A 16,942-nucleotide genomic window follows, 5' to 3' on the forward strand; every position below is an offset into this window, starting at 1 on the left:
TGCAAGGAGCCAGTTCATTTACAAATCACCAGCTGGAAGTTATTAGGCCCTTAAAACAACATAAATTACGACCAAATTGCGTCTCCCCGTGGTCGGTCTGCTATTAATCTGTGCAAAAGGCTGGAGCCAGCCAAATCCTGGCACGATGGCTCGCTGCTTCCCCTTTGGCATTTCCCTGTGCTGATGCAAAGGAGACGGCCTGCAAAGCCTTGAGGAAATGGCACTGAGATGGAGGGGTGCTCTGGGGGGAGGCTGGGATGTGGTGCTCTCTGGGTTGCTCAGCATTGCTGCTGTGCCGTGGTGAGGGGCTGCTACCTTGGTGGTGTTGCATGGGGTTGTGTAGGGGCTGGCAGGGAAAATAATGTAACGTGGGTTAAATACGCTTCAAAATTCTTTGGTTCTGCTTTATCTGCGCTGCTTAATGTGGTAGGTTTGCTCCCTGGGCTTGCTCCCCGGCTTTTATCTGCACCACCATCACGTGTGTGGCACAGGTCATTTCTTCCAACCGACAGCAGCAGTGCCATCTGGTGACGCAGAATGACAGCAGGTCGGGCACGTCATGTCAGAAATGCATAAACGGGTCTCGTCTGCAATCCTAAAGGCAGCCAAGCACATGCCCGGAGATGTGCGGGTTCTGCAAGGGTGACAGAGCTGTGCACAAGTGATGGATTTGTGCGTGAGCGATGTGGTTGTGCACGAGCAGTGCGGCTGAGCCCACCCTTCAGACCCAACGCCAGTGCAAACATGGAGAGTGCTCTCCTGCTCCCAGGCAGCCAAGGTCAGTGTTATGTGCTGTAATTTTTACTTCAAGCAATAAATCCTCCATCCCAGACTTGCAGGAGATGTAGGGATGCCTGTGAGATCTCGTTAAATAGATGCTCTGCAATCAGCTGCCTCCACATGCCCTGCTATTCCAAGAACTCAGTGAAGACTGCTTCACCAAGGAGCATCTCAGCATCTCATCATCCCAACATCTCAGTGTCCTACAACATACCATCCCAACATCTCAACACCCCAGCATCCCACCATCCCAACAACCCAGCATCTCAAAATCTCACCATCCCTGCATCTCAGCCTCTCTATGTCCCAGCATCCCAATATCCCATGATCCCAGTATCCCATCATTCCAGCGTTGCAACTGTGGATTATGGCCCAAGCATAGCAGCTTGGGGAGAGGTCTTGCAACACTGGAGAATGAGGATGGGTATAGGTTTGTTAGCCATCCTCTGGCTGACAATGACGCTTGCCCCTAGCTGTGCAGTCGGGTAAGGCCATAGCTATGCCTCCATCACTCCTCTCACCTTATTTATGCTTGGCAATGTGAGGCCTGGTACTCATATCTAGGGCCTGAGCTATGACCAGAAGTTGTCAGAGAAAAGAGAAAGTGTCTCCTCGGCAGAAACACAGAGACCATAAAACTTTGAGATGATTAACATGTAAACAATCCCACGCGGTTTGGGGAACTGAAAACAAACTGAGCCAATGGAAGTTTCTCTGCCTTTCTGCAAAGTCGTGTGTTTTTCACATCCCTGCCTATATCTTACTCTGCATACCTTGTAAAAGTTCATCACCCCCTGCCTCTGTTTGTTCTGGCAAACCACGTGTAAAAGGGCTTTAAAGTCATGACACTGGAGCTTTTGAAGCTCCTCTTAGCCATCCTGAGACTCTCCAGCTTTCAAGTTCCACTACCTTGGGCCCCTTCTCATGACAGATGCATTGATGAGAAAGGCTCTATAACCTTTCCTGCCCTTATTTACCTTCCTCAGAATTTGTATAACCATGCCCAACCTATTGTACCTTTACCTACTCTCATTTACCTGCCCTCTGCTCCAGGATACAGATTAGTCATAGGCTAATACATTGTTTGCTTAGAATGTATGTGATTATAGATCATATGTGCAACGGCTTGCTTGGAATATATTTAATAAATTGTTTTGGTGAACCTGACCTGTGTCAGTGAAGTGCACTATTGTCATTGTCTTCTTGCTGGGCAAAATAAACCAGGGAACAGGGTGTGACAGCAACTCCTCAGCATTCTGAAATCTCAGTATCCTAATATCCCAGCACTGCAACATCTCATCATTCCAGCTCCCCAATACCCCAGCATTCTAACACATCAGCATCCCAACACCTTGACATCCCAACACCCCAATTACCCATCATCCCAACATCCAACTTCCCAGCATACCAACACACCAGCGTCCCAACATCTTGACATCCCAATGTCCCAGCATACAAACACCCCAGCATTCCAGTATCCCTGCTTCCCAACATCTCAGTGTACCAGTATCCCAACATCCCAATTTCCAAGCATCTCAACATCCCAGCATCCCAACATCTCAGCATCCAAACACACTAGCATCCCAGCATCCCAACATGCTAGCATCCCAATATCCCAGCATCCCAGAATCCCAGCATCCTATCCCAACATACTGGCATCCCAGCATACCAACATCTTGACATCCCAACATCCCAATTTCCCAGCAGCTCAACATCCCAACATTCCAGCATCCCAACATCTTGATATCCCAAAATCATAGTGTCCCAACATGCCAGCATTCCAATATCCCAGCATCCCAACATCCTAGCATCCCAGCATCCCAACATCTCATCATACTAGCTTCCCAATATCCTTACCCCCTCGCATTCTAACATCCCAGCATTCCAACACACAAGCATCCCAATAACCCAACATCCCAATAGACCAGCATCCAAATATCCTAGCATCCCAACATCCCAACAGACCAGCATCACAATATTTCATCATCCCAGTATCCCAGCATCCCAATATCCCAGCATCCCAACATCCCAACACCATGACATGCCAACATCCCAATTTCCCAGCATCCCAACATCTTGATATCCCAACATGCCAGCATTCCAATATACCAGCACCCCATCATCCCACCATCCCAATATCCCAACATTCTAGAGTCCCGATATCCCTACACCCTTGCATTCTAACACCCCAGCATTCCAACACACAAGCATCCCAATATCCCAGCATTCCAACATCCCATCTCAGAATCCCAATATCCTAGCATCCCAATATTCCAGCATCCCAACATTTCAACATCCCAGCATCCCAATATCCCAGCATCCCAGCATCCCAACTGCATTCCTCAATACGGTGTATGTGTGTGGGGCAGGAACTGGTGGCTGTGTGCTCCCCCAGCTGCAGGCTCACAGCACGGTGCTGGGACTGAAGCCTGGCTTGCACAGCAGCACGGATCCATCAGGCACAGCCACTCTTCACTCATCACTTGCCGTTGGCCAACACACACATTTCTAAGAGAGTAAACTGTTGGCAGAAGTATTTCCTAGAGCTCCCCCCATTCTGCGGTGTCAGACACATCCGCTTCATCCTTCCCACATCTTCCTTAGCAGCGGGTCGGGTTTCTTTCTTTTCATACTCGGTTTGCTCTGGATTAAAAGGAAATAAATAAGCTGCAGCAATTTCTCTGACCTGATTCTGAACCGCTAATTCAGATGGACAGTTTGACTGCATTCTAACATCCCTCCAGCTTGCAAGAACGAAGTTCACGTGGCTCCGCGATGCCTGTCTGCCTCTATCAGCAAAATTCTGTTTGTGACCCCAAACATCTCTCCCATGTACCCTGCACTGTCTCCCAGTACAGCCCCACAACAGGAAGATCTGAACCCCAGGAGAGCAGTGTGTCAAAAAAGGAGAAGGAAATTGAGAAAAGCCTCGCTTGTGCTGAGGGCTTCTGACAGCACGCACGCACTCGGCCCCAGCCAAGCTGGAACAAAACAAAGCCAGGGTTCAATGCCTTGAAAAGTGCTTGCTTTGCTAAACGGGGCAAAGTACCTTCCTCTCACTCAGCGGAAAGGAAGAGCAACCGCCTGGGATCCAGCAGCCCTCCCTCCCTCCCAAATATCTGGAGTTATTAAAAAGCCTGAACGGTTTCAGCTGAATCAGAACAGCTCCTGGCCGTCGCTGAGATGCGGCTCAGGAGAGCAGCACGGTGGTGCAGACACATCCCGCTGGCAGCAGGGCTCCGTGCTGCTGCCCTGACCCCCCCCTCCTCATCAAACCACCCAGGTGTGGCTGCAGGCTGCCTTCATTCCAGGCAGCCCGGCTTTGCAAACCCCAAGCTTATGTGAGTCGTTTAAATGCAACTGCGCCTTAGATTTGGTGACCGACAATTTCATTTGGGTTGTTTCAAGGCAGGCATGCCTCAGCTTTAGCAAACCCCGCACTCGTTTGAGTCGCTGAGAGGCACACGCTTCATCGCAAGCAAAAACCAGTAGGAGCTGCCCCGGCTTTGGCGAACCCCAGGGAGGTCTGTGTCGCTAAGCCCCTCGTCTGGCACCAGCAGCGACCCATTTTCTGGTCATTGTCACCTGCTGACGAGCCTTTGGCACGGCGCTGAGCCGGGTGAGCCGCTGCTGGCTGCCTCCCAGGGCTCCGTCCGACGCACGCAGGTCCCAGGGATAAATAAATCTCTGCTGCCCTCTCCTGTTAGCTCTGTCCTAAACCCAGCGCTTGCCCAGCCGTCAGCCCTACCCTCTTCTCCACGGTCCAGAGCGCTTGCAAATGTGCTTCTGGCCCTGTGTGGCTTGCAAACAAAACAGGGAAAGAGCTACTTAGCATCCCGTCGATATTTTCCAAGTATTTTGGATAGTGACAGGACAAGGGGGAATGGTCTTAAACTGAAACAGGGGAGGTTTAAGTTAGATACTAGGAGGAAGTTTTTCACTCAGAGGGTGGTGAGGCACTGGAACAGGTTGCCCAAGGAGGCTGTGGATGCCCCATCCCTGCAGGCATTCAAGGCCAGGCTGGATGTGGCTCTGGGCAGCCTGGGCTGCTGGTTGGAGACCCTGCACACAACAGGGGGTTGAAATTAGATGAGCATTGAGGTCCTTTTCAACGCAGGCCATTCTGTGGTTCTATGATACAATTCTATGATTTTCCATGTATTGTGACTCACAGCTGTGGCGACTGATGTCCCATTGTCCCATATCCCACTGTTCTGCAGGGCTGAAGCCCTGGCTTCACGAAGGGCAGTTCGATGGTTGTGGCTTGAGGACCTCCTTTGGCCAAACTTCTTGTTGGCTGGAGGCTTTGGGCCAGCTGAGGGAAGTGCCCCAAGGTATGATCAAACCATAGATCATAGTATTGTTAGAGTTGGAAAGGACCCTTAAAGATCCTCTGTTCCAACTCTCCTGCAACGATCAGCATCCGTGGGAGTGCCTTCTTCAGTATATTATGGCTATTTTGTCTGCCAGAGATTGGCATTCCCAAACTCTCATCTCTCTTTTTAAGACTTTGCCTTCAGGTGCTTCGCAAGGAAAGAACATTCAGGAAAGCAGCCATTCTGAGCAAAGGAAAGAAATGAAAAGAAATATTCTATGAGTATGTATTTTTATATTTTAAGAGTCCTCCAAACCCGCCTTCTCTTCTGCATGTCACCCCCTCCATTTGCAAGAAGAAGCAAGCAGCAGTGATGCTCGCATCCCTTAGGCTTTATCCAGGCAACCTCGTGCTGGCGCTGGATGCGTTTCAGGTGGTGAGCAGGAGCGAGCAGGTATTTATTTACTCAGGTTGGGCATCACAGTGGTGTTACTTATTCCTGCCCTGGCTGCTGTCCCAGGAGCTCCTGGGCGCTGGCAGCCCCTCGGTGCCGCACAGACACTGCCACATTTCACAGCCCCGCTCAATGCTGCTGTTTGTGCTCTCTGGAGCCTCGCGCCCGGGGATGGGCGGCTGCCAGCGTAGGGTGCGCAGCGTGGGGGGCAACCGGGGGTCCCCAAACCTGCTGAGGTCATCCCCGACCTTCCATACCCACAGTTTGGAGGAGTCAGAGCTGCGGTGATGGGGTTGTGGCACATATCTGGCCACTGGATTGCGGTGGGGTGGCGGCCAAAGTACACAGGACCCGTGCCGGGGCACATCCCTGCAGAGGATGGGCAGACGTGGCACTGCGGGCTGCAGGGCATGGCCATCAGTATTTAGGGATTGCTATCATGTCTGGATTTTGCCATCAGTATTAAGGATCTGCCATCAATATTTGGGGCTTGCCGTCAATGTCTGGGGGTTGTCATATATATATTCAGGGTTTCCCATTGATATCTGGAGCTTGCTGTGAGTATTGGGGCATGCTATCAGTGTTAGGGGCTTGCCATCAGTGTTAGGGGCTTGCCATCAGTATTTGGGACTTGCCATCAATATTTGGGGCTTATCATTATTATTTGGGGCATGCCATCAGTGTTAGGGACTTGCCATCAATATTAGGGATTTGCCATCCATGTTTCGGACTTGTCATCAATACCTGGGGCTTACCAGCAGTATTTGAGTTTTGCCATCAATGTATGGCATTAGCTATCAATATTTGGGTCTTGTCATTAGTATTTAGGGTTTGCCATCAGTATTTGGGGTTTGCTATCAATATTTGAGGCTTGACATAAGTTTTTCAGGTCTGTCACCAATATTCCTTGTTTGGAATATTTGGAGTTTGCTATCAATATCAGGGATTTTCAATCCATATTAGGGACTTGCCATCAATACTTGGGGTTTGCCATCAATATTAGAGGTTTGCTATCAATGTTTGGATCTTGTCATCCATATTTGGTGTTTGCCACCAATATAAAGGGATTGCCATCAATGTCTAGATTTTGCCATCCATCTTAGGGGTTTGCCATCAGCTTGTGCTGTTTGCCATCAATATCCAGGGTTTGCCATGAACATTTGGGGTTGGCCGTCCAATGCTGAATAAGGGTCCCTGAAAAACAACCCTGACCATGTGGGGAAGGGACATAGCCTGGCATTAAGCAGGGAGGTTATGCCCCTGGAAACCTGTGGATCAGCAGGGCTCATGCCCACAGGTGTGGATTACAAGGGGAGGGAAGCAGTGAGCAGATGGCTTTGCCAGGCACCTCGGATCACTCTGGCACTGGGATGTGCCAGGCTGTGCCTCCTGTTTGCCATGGAGCTCCTCGGAAAATGCCTCCCAGCTTTGGAGGGATGAAAGCTGTTTGAGAGGATATGCAGAATGCACCGGTTGAGAGAGCTTAATTAATATTTAAACAGCGTGGCGGAATTTGTCTAAATCCTGCTAGATTAATCGTGGGCATGGTAATGGACGAGCTTGAATAGCTGATGGAAATTGCAGCGAGTCATGCTATACACAAATGGAACAGCCAAATTAGTGCTCGAGAGCTCTGGTGTCTGATCAGTGTGCTATGGTACAACAGCATGGAGCTTTTCATGATGGGGATCATGTTTGTAATTTCTCCTTTCAGCTACGGGCAGAGCCAATAGAAGGGAGGGGAGCACTGAAAGCAGGTGGAACCCAAATAGGGCCTGCAATCCCTGCACCTCATTGCTGCCCTGCTTATGGGAGAGACTGGGGCTTCTTGTCAAGCCCATGGCTGCTGTGGGAGGGTTTCTCTCTTTGGTAAAAACAAACAGAACCTGGGCAGAGCGGCACGCAGCCGGCACAGAGATGCATTTATCCCGCGGCGCTGCTCGCCCTAAGGTGACATCATGTAGCCACTCACTCACACCATATTAATTTAGCTGCACCTTATTTTGGAGGGCTGGGGCCTGAGGTTTTGCCATTTCCTATGGTCTCCTAAAGCCAGCTTACGTTTCCTGGCTGCCAACACAGGCAACTTTTATGACTGGGCACCACCGAAACCCGATGGCAGATGAATAGAGCCCATAAATAGCGAAACTGGAGCAGCTCCCTTTGCAGAACTGCTCTGCCCAAGCTGCAGAAAGCACATGGCCCAGTGGGGACAGAAGCTGCTGGCCACAGGAACGGGTTCCAGCCCCCCAGATTGCCCCCAGCTGGCCCACAGCTCCCCCATCTTCAGCCATGGTCTGAGCTGAGCTGCTGGTGCTGCAGCCACGCATCGTGCTGCCAGCATCACTGAGCACTACTGCATCACAGCGCACTGCTGCATCAACGTGCACTGCTGCATTGTCATGCACTGCTGCATCAATGTGCATTGCTGCATTGTTGTGTGCTGCAGCAGTGTTCATTGCTGCATCACTGTGCAACGCCGTATCGCCGAGCACTGCTACATCACTGCGCACCGCCAGCATTATGTCACACGTGTGTCAAAGCATGCTGCTGAATCTCTACGCACTGCTGCAACACCGTGCACTGCTGCATTGCCACACACTGCTGCATCACTGTGTACTCCCACATCACTGCACGCTTGCATCGCCGCACGCTGCTGCATCACTCTGCTGCATTGCATCGCCACGCACTGCTGCATACGTTTGCACTGCTGCATTGTCACTGCACTGTACACTGCTGCATCACTTTGTCCTGCTGCATCACTGTGCACTGTTGCATCACCGGGCGCTGCTGCACCACTGTGCACTGTTGCATCACCATGCACTACTGCATTGTCGCGTTCTGCTGCACCATTGTGCACTATTGGATCACCATGTGCTGCTGCATCACCATGCATTGCTTCATCCTTTCATGCTTGTATCACAGCACACTGCTGCATCTCCGTGTGCTGCTACACCACTGTGCACTGCTGCATTCCCACACACTGCTGCATCACTGTGCACTCCCAAGTCACTGCTGCTGCATCCCTGCGCTCTGCTGCATCACCACGCACTGCTGCATCGCTGTGCACTGCAGTGCCACCCTCCCTGTGCTGCAGACTGCTGCTCTGCTGCTTCTGCATGGGCAGAACAGCTGCATCTCCCCCCCATCCCACTCCCACCCCCACCAGCAGCCGGTGCAACCCCAGCCACCTGCTTCACATCTCACCGTTTGCTCTGCGCCGGCCGAGGAAACACCCCTCTGCTTTCTGCAGTTTCTGGCACTCGCAGAGGAAGGCCGCCACCACCTCAAAACCATTTGCAAATAGCTGCTGTTTGCGCAGACAAACACTGCAAAAAATATTTTCTTTCCTCTCAGCCCGTGTGTTTATTGCCCACCACGAGTTAGCACGGATTTAGCCCCCGAGTGCCGCTCAGCTCCATCTCTGCTGCTTCGCTTTCAACGTGGCCGCAGCCCCGGTGCACTTTAATTCATTTCATCCAAGAGCTGAGAATCCTGCCTTTAACCTTGGCTGCTCTGCCTGGGTTGTGTGCAGGGGGTGCTCCGGAACCCTGGAGCATTTTGGTGGCTTTGGGGGCTATAAATCCCTTGAAAATCTCCATGAAAGGGCTTTCTGTGGCAGCAGTGGGTATTTTTCCTCCCCCTGTCTTTTTATCTAGCAGATGGAAACAACAAGCAAGCAATGGGAAGATGATGCAAGGGGCGGGAGGCTGCTATCTGAGCTGTGTTATTACAGAAAAAAAATGACCTGGCACCGAAAGAATTAAAATAATGTCATTCCTGTTTGCTCTGGCTCATTTTTAATACGCCAGTCACCTTGACATTTCTAAAAGAATTTTTCAAGTATGCAAGTTCAAAAATTATGCAACTTGACAAAAGGTGGGGGGTTGCGGAAGGATGGGGGAATACACTGGGAGATGGAGGCTGGACGGGGCAGGGAGGGGCGAGGGGATGGCTGTCATCTCCCGGGGTGATGCTGCCATTGATGCAAGCCCAGCCTGGATATCTAGGGCATTAATTGCTGTTGCAATTTAAAAAATGGCATGTGAAGAAAAGAGGAGCAGTTAGAAGCCCTGCTCCAACATCCCAGCATCTCATTTCCCAACATCTCAGCATGCCAACATCCCAGCATCTCAGCGTCCCAATTGGTCAGCATGCCAGTGTCCCAGCATCTCAGCATCCCAGTTGGTCAGCATCCCAGTGGTGTTCCAGCATCCCAGCATCCCAACATCTCAGTATCCCAAATAGCCAGCATCCTGGTGTCCCCACATCTGAGCACCTCAGCATCCCAACATCCCAGCATCCCGGTGTCCCTGCATCTGAGCACCCCAGCATCCCAACACCCCAGCGTCCCAATGTCCCAGCATCCCAATGTCCCAGCATCCCACACCCCACATCCCAACATCCCATCACCCCAGCATCCCCAAATCTCAACACCCCAGCATTCTGGCATTTCAGCATCCCCACATCCCTACATCCGTGCTTCCTCCATGCCCTGCAACCATGGCTGGCACAGGGGATGGGCAGTCTCAGTGGATCAGATCAGCACCCCGTGACCCAAACCGAAGCCATACGATCACTCGTGCTCTGGCCACGGAGGAGATCATTTGCCTGTGTAATTGTATGCTTTGCAGTTAAGCGTATTGATTCTGAAAAGTTAATCAGACAATTTGGAAGTGCTATACCTAAAAACATAAAATCCCATTAAACTGATTAAATTAAAACTGAATCCATCTTAAATAATCACATGCAACTTAAAACTGTTGAAATAGCGTATTGTATTCAAATAAAATTATTTCAGTCAAACAAGGAGCCCAGAGCCGGGGATGCCTGCAGAGCGGGCACAGATCTCAGCGTCTCAGAGACAAGAAAAGGGTTTTATCTTCCCGGAGCCGGGTTCGGGATTGTTCCTGATCGCATCACTGCTGAGAGCTGCGTGCCTCGCGATGCTATCGCCCGGCTCCTGAGCAGCGGGGCTGCGACTCGGAGATAACCGGAGCGCTGCTCGGCGAGTCGGCTGCCAAATTTGTTTATTTTCTCCTTTCCGAGACTGCCATCTCTCCGACTTGATAAGTTCAGCTGGCGAGCCGGCCTCTATTTATTTCTAAAGACGTTGTTCCTTTTCACCTTTACAGCGAGCAACAGCGCGAATCAATGCCGGCCCCCGACAGCGACAGCGGGGAGCTTCCTCCCGGGGGGAGAAGCCCCATCGGCGTGGGAAGCGGAGGGGAAGCTCCCCCGTGGCAGCGGGTACCGCCGATGGGAATAATTAATAGCCCGGTGCCACGGGGTGCCATTAACATGTGCATGGCGGGGGGCTCGGGGGGGGGGGGACCGGCTTCCTGAATCCACATCCGTGCCCCCCCGCACACCCGCCCGCCTGCCCAGGTGCTGTTTGCCCACCCGAGGACGAGGAAGGCAGGAAGCATCCTCCCGCCGCCCGCATCTCAAGGCCTCGGGCATTTCCTCGCCGGGCAGGCTGTGTTTGCGCTGGGCCCCGGGGAGCTGATGAGGTGCTAATGTGAGGGCTGCCGGCACCTGCGCGGCTTGGAAACCGGGGGGTGGGCAAGCAGCGAGGGGCTCCTGCACATCACCGCTGTGCGGCCGGATCCCGGCTGCTCGCCTGCAGACCGCACGAATCAGAGGACGTGAGCAAGGCGTGCTGCGGGAAGCGCCCCGGGCAGGGGAAATGCCCTGGAGGGAAGGGGACGGCGGTGGGCTGCGCTGTTGTCACTTGGTTTTTTTGGGTGACCCTTCGGGATGCCTGTAGGCAAGCAGAAAGCATAAAGCCGAGGGGATCCACGTAGGGATGGACAAGGCTGTGCACCCAGCAGATGTGTATCTGGGAGATAAGGGCCCGGCGCTGCCTGCACGCGGAGCCAGGGCTGATGAGCTGCCAGGCGGCCCCGTGTCCCCATCACCGTTCAAGGGGAGCTCTGTCTCCTGCACACAGATTGAATCACGAGGCAATGGGACCGCCAAACTTTCTTCCTGATCTCTTCCAACTTGTGGGCTCGTCTGAGTGTTCATAGGAAAAGGAAACCAAAAATCACGTCCCTTCAATCACAGCTCTTCGATCGCATCTCCTCCATCAATCACAGATCTTCATTCACTTCTTTGGGGCTTCGGGAAAAAAATCCAGACCCTACGGGGCAGTTTGGCTCAGAGTGCTGCCATGCGGGTCCATCAGGACCCACAGCCACTGGGGGTCTCACCTCGTGCTGCCACATCCCCTGGCAAGGGGACACGTCCCTCTGCGTGGCACACGTGGGCAGGGGACACGTGGGCACTGCCCCACTCGTCGCCTGGCAGATGGAAATAGCAGCAGCTCTATTGATTTACAGCCGCAGCCCTGACTTTAATGGGCTGTTTTTGCTCCCCAACAGCTTCGGCTCAGGTCTCTTTGCAACAAACCTCTCTTTTTTCCCTGCGCTCGCCCCGTGAAACAAGGGGAGGCGACGCTTCGCCCCGCTCACCGTCGGCACGCCGCGCGTCTCCCCTCGGAGAAAACAAACCCCAATCCCACGAGCATAAAAGGGCTTTGTGGTGGGGACATCAGTGCCGTGCCGCGGGCCGGGGCTCGCCGCCCGCCTGCCAACCCGCCTAGGAATGCTTGCTGCCACCGCAGCCTGCGGGTAGGAAATAGTTTCCAGGCAAAAAGGCCTCCCAGTGTATTCCGGCCCGACAGCTTCCAGCAGCCCTCTGTAGGCGTCTTGTTCTGCCGCCGCCGGGACACCTACCCGGAGGAAGAGCGGAGACGAAGGTGGGAGAGCTTTTAAAAGCTCTGGGTAATTTTGTTCCAGCCCCGTGTCCCCGCTTTGAGGCTTTGGAGGATGCTTGGGGTTGGCGTTCGGGGCAGCGTTCCCAATAGATGAGAGTCGACCCCGTGATAAAGCCCATAAAGCGAAGTGGGGCGATGCTGGGGGGTTTGGGGAGCCCTACGCAGACTGGGCTGCAAATGTAGGTCACAGCCCTCTCCTCACTCAAATCCGGCGATGACGAGGGTGTTGCAGGTTGGGCTGAAATATGTACCTCCAGCTCTTTACTCTGGCACCGAAACAAAACCCAACTCAGAAAACTGCGAAAAATAAACCCAGCTTGTGAATGCTGCTGATTGGAAGTTTTTCCAGCAGGCAGCAAGCTCCGTCCTACCCGTGTAAAATCACTCCTCGGGCGTGTGTTGATCTGGGCAATGTTTCCTCTGCGAAAAGAAAAAGGAAAAGATCAGAGCGAGGGGAGAGAAATATTTGGAGGGGAGCTTTCCACCGGTTCCTGGGATGCGCTTTATTTAGCAGTCTGCCACTTGGGACACGCTGCGGGGACACTGCTGTGGCTGTGCTCCCCCAAAAAGGGCCGGGGATGCTGTGGGAAGGGACGGGTTATTTTTAGGGGGAGAGGTCCCCCGGGGAGGGCGGGCACTTCCAGGCAGAGCACCGCCCCGAGCAGGTGTCCTGAGAAAAAAAAAAAGGGGGATTACTGAGTCAGATAAAAGCTTGTTTGGCCAAAGTTATGGCAATCCTACAGCTGGAGCTGGAGATTTTCACCTGGCAGTGGGATCTGCTGAGGCATGGGGTGCCCATCTGAGACCCAAATCTCCCCCCCACCCCATCACCGCAGCAGTTTTGTGCTAATTAAACAGAACCGTGCTTGTGTGCCCGTGTCTGACCCACGTCAGATTTATGGGGTGATCCTGCAGGGCACAGGGCTGCTATTAGTGGTCACAAAACCGCAGGCTCACAGACGGGCTCCCGGCCCCAGGCAGCTCCGTGTTTTTGGGAGCAGAAATCTCCGCTCTGGCTGTTTTGCTGGTAGCACTGCCAGGGACACAGAGTTCCTGAGAGCTGCTGCTTCCCATCCCAAAGGGGACGGGGTCCCTGGGGGCTGTCTCAGCACTGTGGGGATGGGGATAAGGTGGGGGTGCCAGCTGGGCTGTGAGCCATGCGTGCTGCCCTGCTCCCCGTGCTCGATGCTCCGCGAGCGGTTCGCCCTGCTATTTATACCCCAACAGCCTTTCGGGATAAATGAGGCTATTTTAAAGGTCTTGGCCAGGTAAAACTGGTTTAAACAAGGCTGGTAATGACTCAGAAGGCTATAAATGTCCGTCAGGCAGGCGCTCAGCCTGTGAGGGGTTTGATCTGCTCGGTGCACAGGAGCAGCATCACGTATCACTCAAGCATCCTGCATCTCCCAAGCATCCCTCATCTCCTAAGCATCCCTCATCAGCTGAACATCCCTTATCTCCCGAGCATAGAATCATAGAAGAATTAAGGTTGGAAAACACCACTATGATCACCAAGCCCAACCCCAGCCCACCTCACCGTGCCCACTGACCTCATCCCTCAGTACCACATCCCCACGGTTCTTGAACACCTCCAGGGACGGTGACCCCACCACTCCCTTTGCAGCTGTGCCATCCTCCATTGCCCAGGCATCTCACATCCCCACAGCCCACGGGGTGCAGCATGATGGAGGTGACCTGCAGCAACATGGTGAGGGCTGTTTTGCACCCATTTAGTGCTGAAAGCTGCTGCTTCCTCCTGCCGTGCCTTCTGCCACTGGATGCTCTCCAGCAGAAAGGGGTTTCGTTGGAAAATAACAGGGAGGTTTTAAAGCAGGGCTGTTTGGGAGGAGTATCCACATTCAGTTTTTCTGTTTGTTTTCTCATTGTAAAACCAAAGGCATTTCAGTTTTCAGAAACTGATCATTAAACATAAAAAAAATATTTCCTCTAACAGCGGCCGCAGCCTGAACACTTTGGGAGGCCAGGTGATTTTGTTGTGGAGTCCTTCCAGAAGGCATCATCCCGTCCATGGGTTGTGCATGAGTCCCTTGTCCCCTGGTGTCCTCAAGCATCCTGAAGTGCCACCAAGCTGTCCCCCACTCACCATCCTGGGTGACGTTGTTTCCCCAGGTGCATCCTTTGAGCTCTTCCAGTGCTTTATGGCACCCTGTGGCACAGCAGCTCAGAGCCTTGAATAATTAGAGAGTGGGGAGAGATGCAAAAATAACACCTGAATACGGCAAAAATAGAGATGGTGGCCAGGTCAGGATGGCAGCCACAGGGTTGTGTGTGGATGAGGCATGGCACAGCTGCACTGTGACAACTGGCTTTGTGTTGGAGCCCTGGGAAGAATAAGTGCGGGAGGCAGAACGTGTGGAGCATCCCTCAAAGGTTTCACTTCCAAAAGTTTCCATGGGTGACAACGGAGTTCTTCCCTCTGCTTTTAGGGCTGTGTTGAGACCAAGCTGATGGGCATCCTGTTAAGGACCGTAAGGACCTGACAGCCAAGCTCAGGCTGGATGGGGCTCTGAGCACTGATGGAGATGTGGGTGTCACTGTCCAGTACCGGGACCACATGGCTTTTAAGGGTCCCTTCCAACTCAGATAATGCCTTGATCTACGACCTCTGTAAGAATGGGAGGCATCTCCTGGCGACAACCACTTTCCAGCAGTATCTGCTGCCAGAGGGATTCCAGCATTCAACCCACAGCATCTCCTTGGGCTGCGAGTTAGATTAAAGTCACTAAATTTTGGCATGCTCCTGATTTGTCTTTCGTTAGACTTGTTAAAGCCTTGGAAAACATTATTATTATTATTATTTTTAATGAATTAAGAGACCCCATTAAACGTTGAATCTAATTAGGAAAGACTAGGTGGGAGAATTCGTCAAATAGTTAAGTCAATACAGCAGAGTGTAATTGCTGTCGTTGCCTGCGGGGCCGAGGCTGATGGCCAGCATCATTGGGTGGGTAACTCATGGAGACGGGAGGATCCCTTCTATATGGGATGCCATTGATTTCAATGCTCCTATCTGAGTCCTTGAGTGAGGAAAGAATATCGGCTCCTGCAATGCCCCGCAGAAATGATAGAACAAAGGGAAATGGTTTCAAACTAAAAGAGGGGAGATTTAGACTGGATATAAGGAAGAAGTTTTTACCATAAGGGCAGTGAGGCAGTGGCACAGGTTGCACAGAGAGGTGATGGTGTCCCATCCCTGCAGACAGCCAAGGTCAGGCTGGATGGGGCTGTGAGCACTGCTGGAGCTGTGGGTGTCCCTGTGCACTGTAGGGGAGTTGGACTGGATGGCCTTCAAGGATCCCTTCCAATTCAGATGGTTCTGTGACTCTGTGAAATGGCAGCACACCATAGGGACCCCACAAGCATCCCCTGCACACGTCCTGCCCTACAGCCCTGACCGTGGGAGCAGAAATATGGCACTAGCAATGACCTCAGGGTCTGTTCTGCCTGCCTGAATGAGAGCTGCTCGGGATGCCCTCAGCCACACAGAGCCCTTTGGTTGCTTCCAGGGATCTTATGGGGGAAAGTGCCACCACCCAGTGCTGTGATGTGTGCTCCTTCTCCTTCCTGTTATTAAAATGCTTCTGTTCCACAGGGCGGTGAGTGCTCCTGTCTTGCAGTTCCTCAGCTACAGGGGGAAAAAAAAACAAAAACCAAAAAAACCAACCACCACATTTAGTTTGAAACAACAGGGCAATTGGGAGAGTTCATTATATTGGATTAATTATGATAATTATCAGTAGAAGGGAGATAATTACCCTGTTTGTTGTCAAGAATAAGGTACAGTTGTAAGGGGGGGGAGGGGGAGGCAGATGGGAGGGGCTGATTTTTACTTTCCTTTGCAGAGAAATGCCTTCACCCAGCAAGAAGAGCAGGGGATGTGTTTGTCACCATCACCAGTCAGTGGTGGAGGTGGCCCAGAACGGTGGCAGATGCTGCCCAGGGTGGCCCAACCGCTGTCTCCTGCCTCCAGGAAGGGGACGCCGGCTCCTCCAGGCATGGCTCCCAATGCAAATAGAAATGTAATTTAAAAATTAAATTTAAAATAAATATTACTTAAATATTAAAGAGAAGAAGTCATTTTTTAAATGGCCGGTGCGTTTCTCCGGAGCCCAAGAGGGTGTGTTTAAACAAGACGCTGCCAAACATTTTCAATTTTTATCATCTGGGGTATTTAAAAAAATGTTTCCCTACAAGGCAAGACTATCTACTTTACTGCTTCTTTCCCTGTTCTCTTAAGATATTAATTTTATTGGGCTGCCCAAAGGTAGCGGCATAGCAGTTAGACTTGTGAGATAAGGGGTGGGAGATGGAGCACCCCATGGTGTGCCAACGGGGCTCCCATTTAGGACCGCACGATGATGCTACAGAGGGAAGGCTCGGCCTCGCCCAGCACATATGCTCGCTGGTGATGCTCCCAGGTGATGCACGGGAGGGTGACGTCCGCCGTCGAGGGGTCCCCCGGGGGGCAGGCGGGGTGCCCCTCCAGCCCCGGCCCTCCGGGATTGGGGACAGTAGGCGACAGGGGGCGCCGCGCCACCGCTCTTAGACCTGGGGACAGCCCTACTCGGCCTCCTCCCCCCCACCCCCCCCT

General features: G+C 52.5%; 1 protein-coding gene across 1 annotated transcript in view; it reads left to right on the forward strand.

Annotated features, from left to right (window-relative positions):
• The window catches only part of LOC104909485 (forkhead box protein A2), a 13,549-nt gene extending 1,221 nt beyond the window's left edge, over nucleotides 1–12,328 (forward strand). Inside the window, 2 exon segments of the mRNA XM_031552663.1 lie at nucleotides 10,685–10,799; nucleotides 11,936–12,328. Of these exon segments, the coding sequence (XP_031408523.1) occupies nucleotides 10,685–10,799; nucleotides 11,936–12,328 (508 nt within the window).
• The last annotated feature ends 4,614 nt before the right edge of the window (nucleotides 12,329–16,942 follow it).

This window comes from Meleagris gallopavo, chromosome 2, assembly GCF_000146605.3.
Source record: "Meleagris gallopavo isolate NT-WF06-2002-E0010 breed Aviagen turkey brand Nicholas breeding stock chromosome 2, Turkey_5.1, whole genome shotgun sequence".
Classification (NCBI taxonomy): domain Eukaryota; kingdom Metazoa; phylum Chordata; class Aves; order Galliformes; family Phasianidae; genus Meleagris; species Meleagris gallopavo.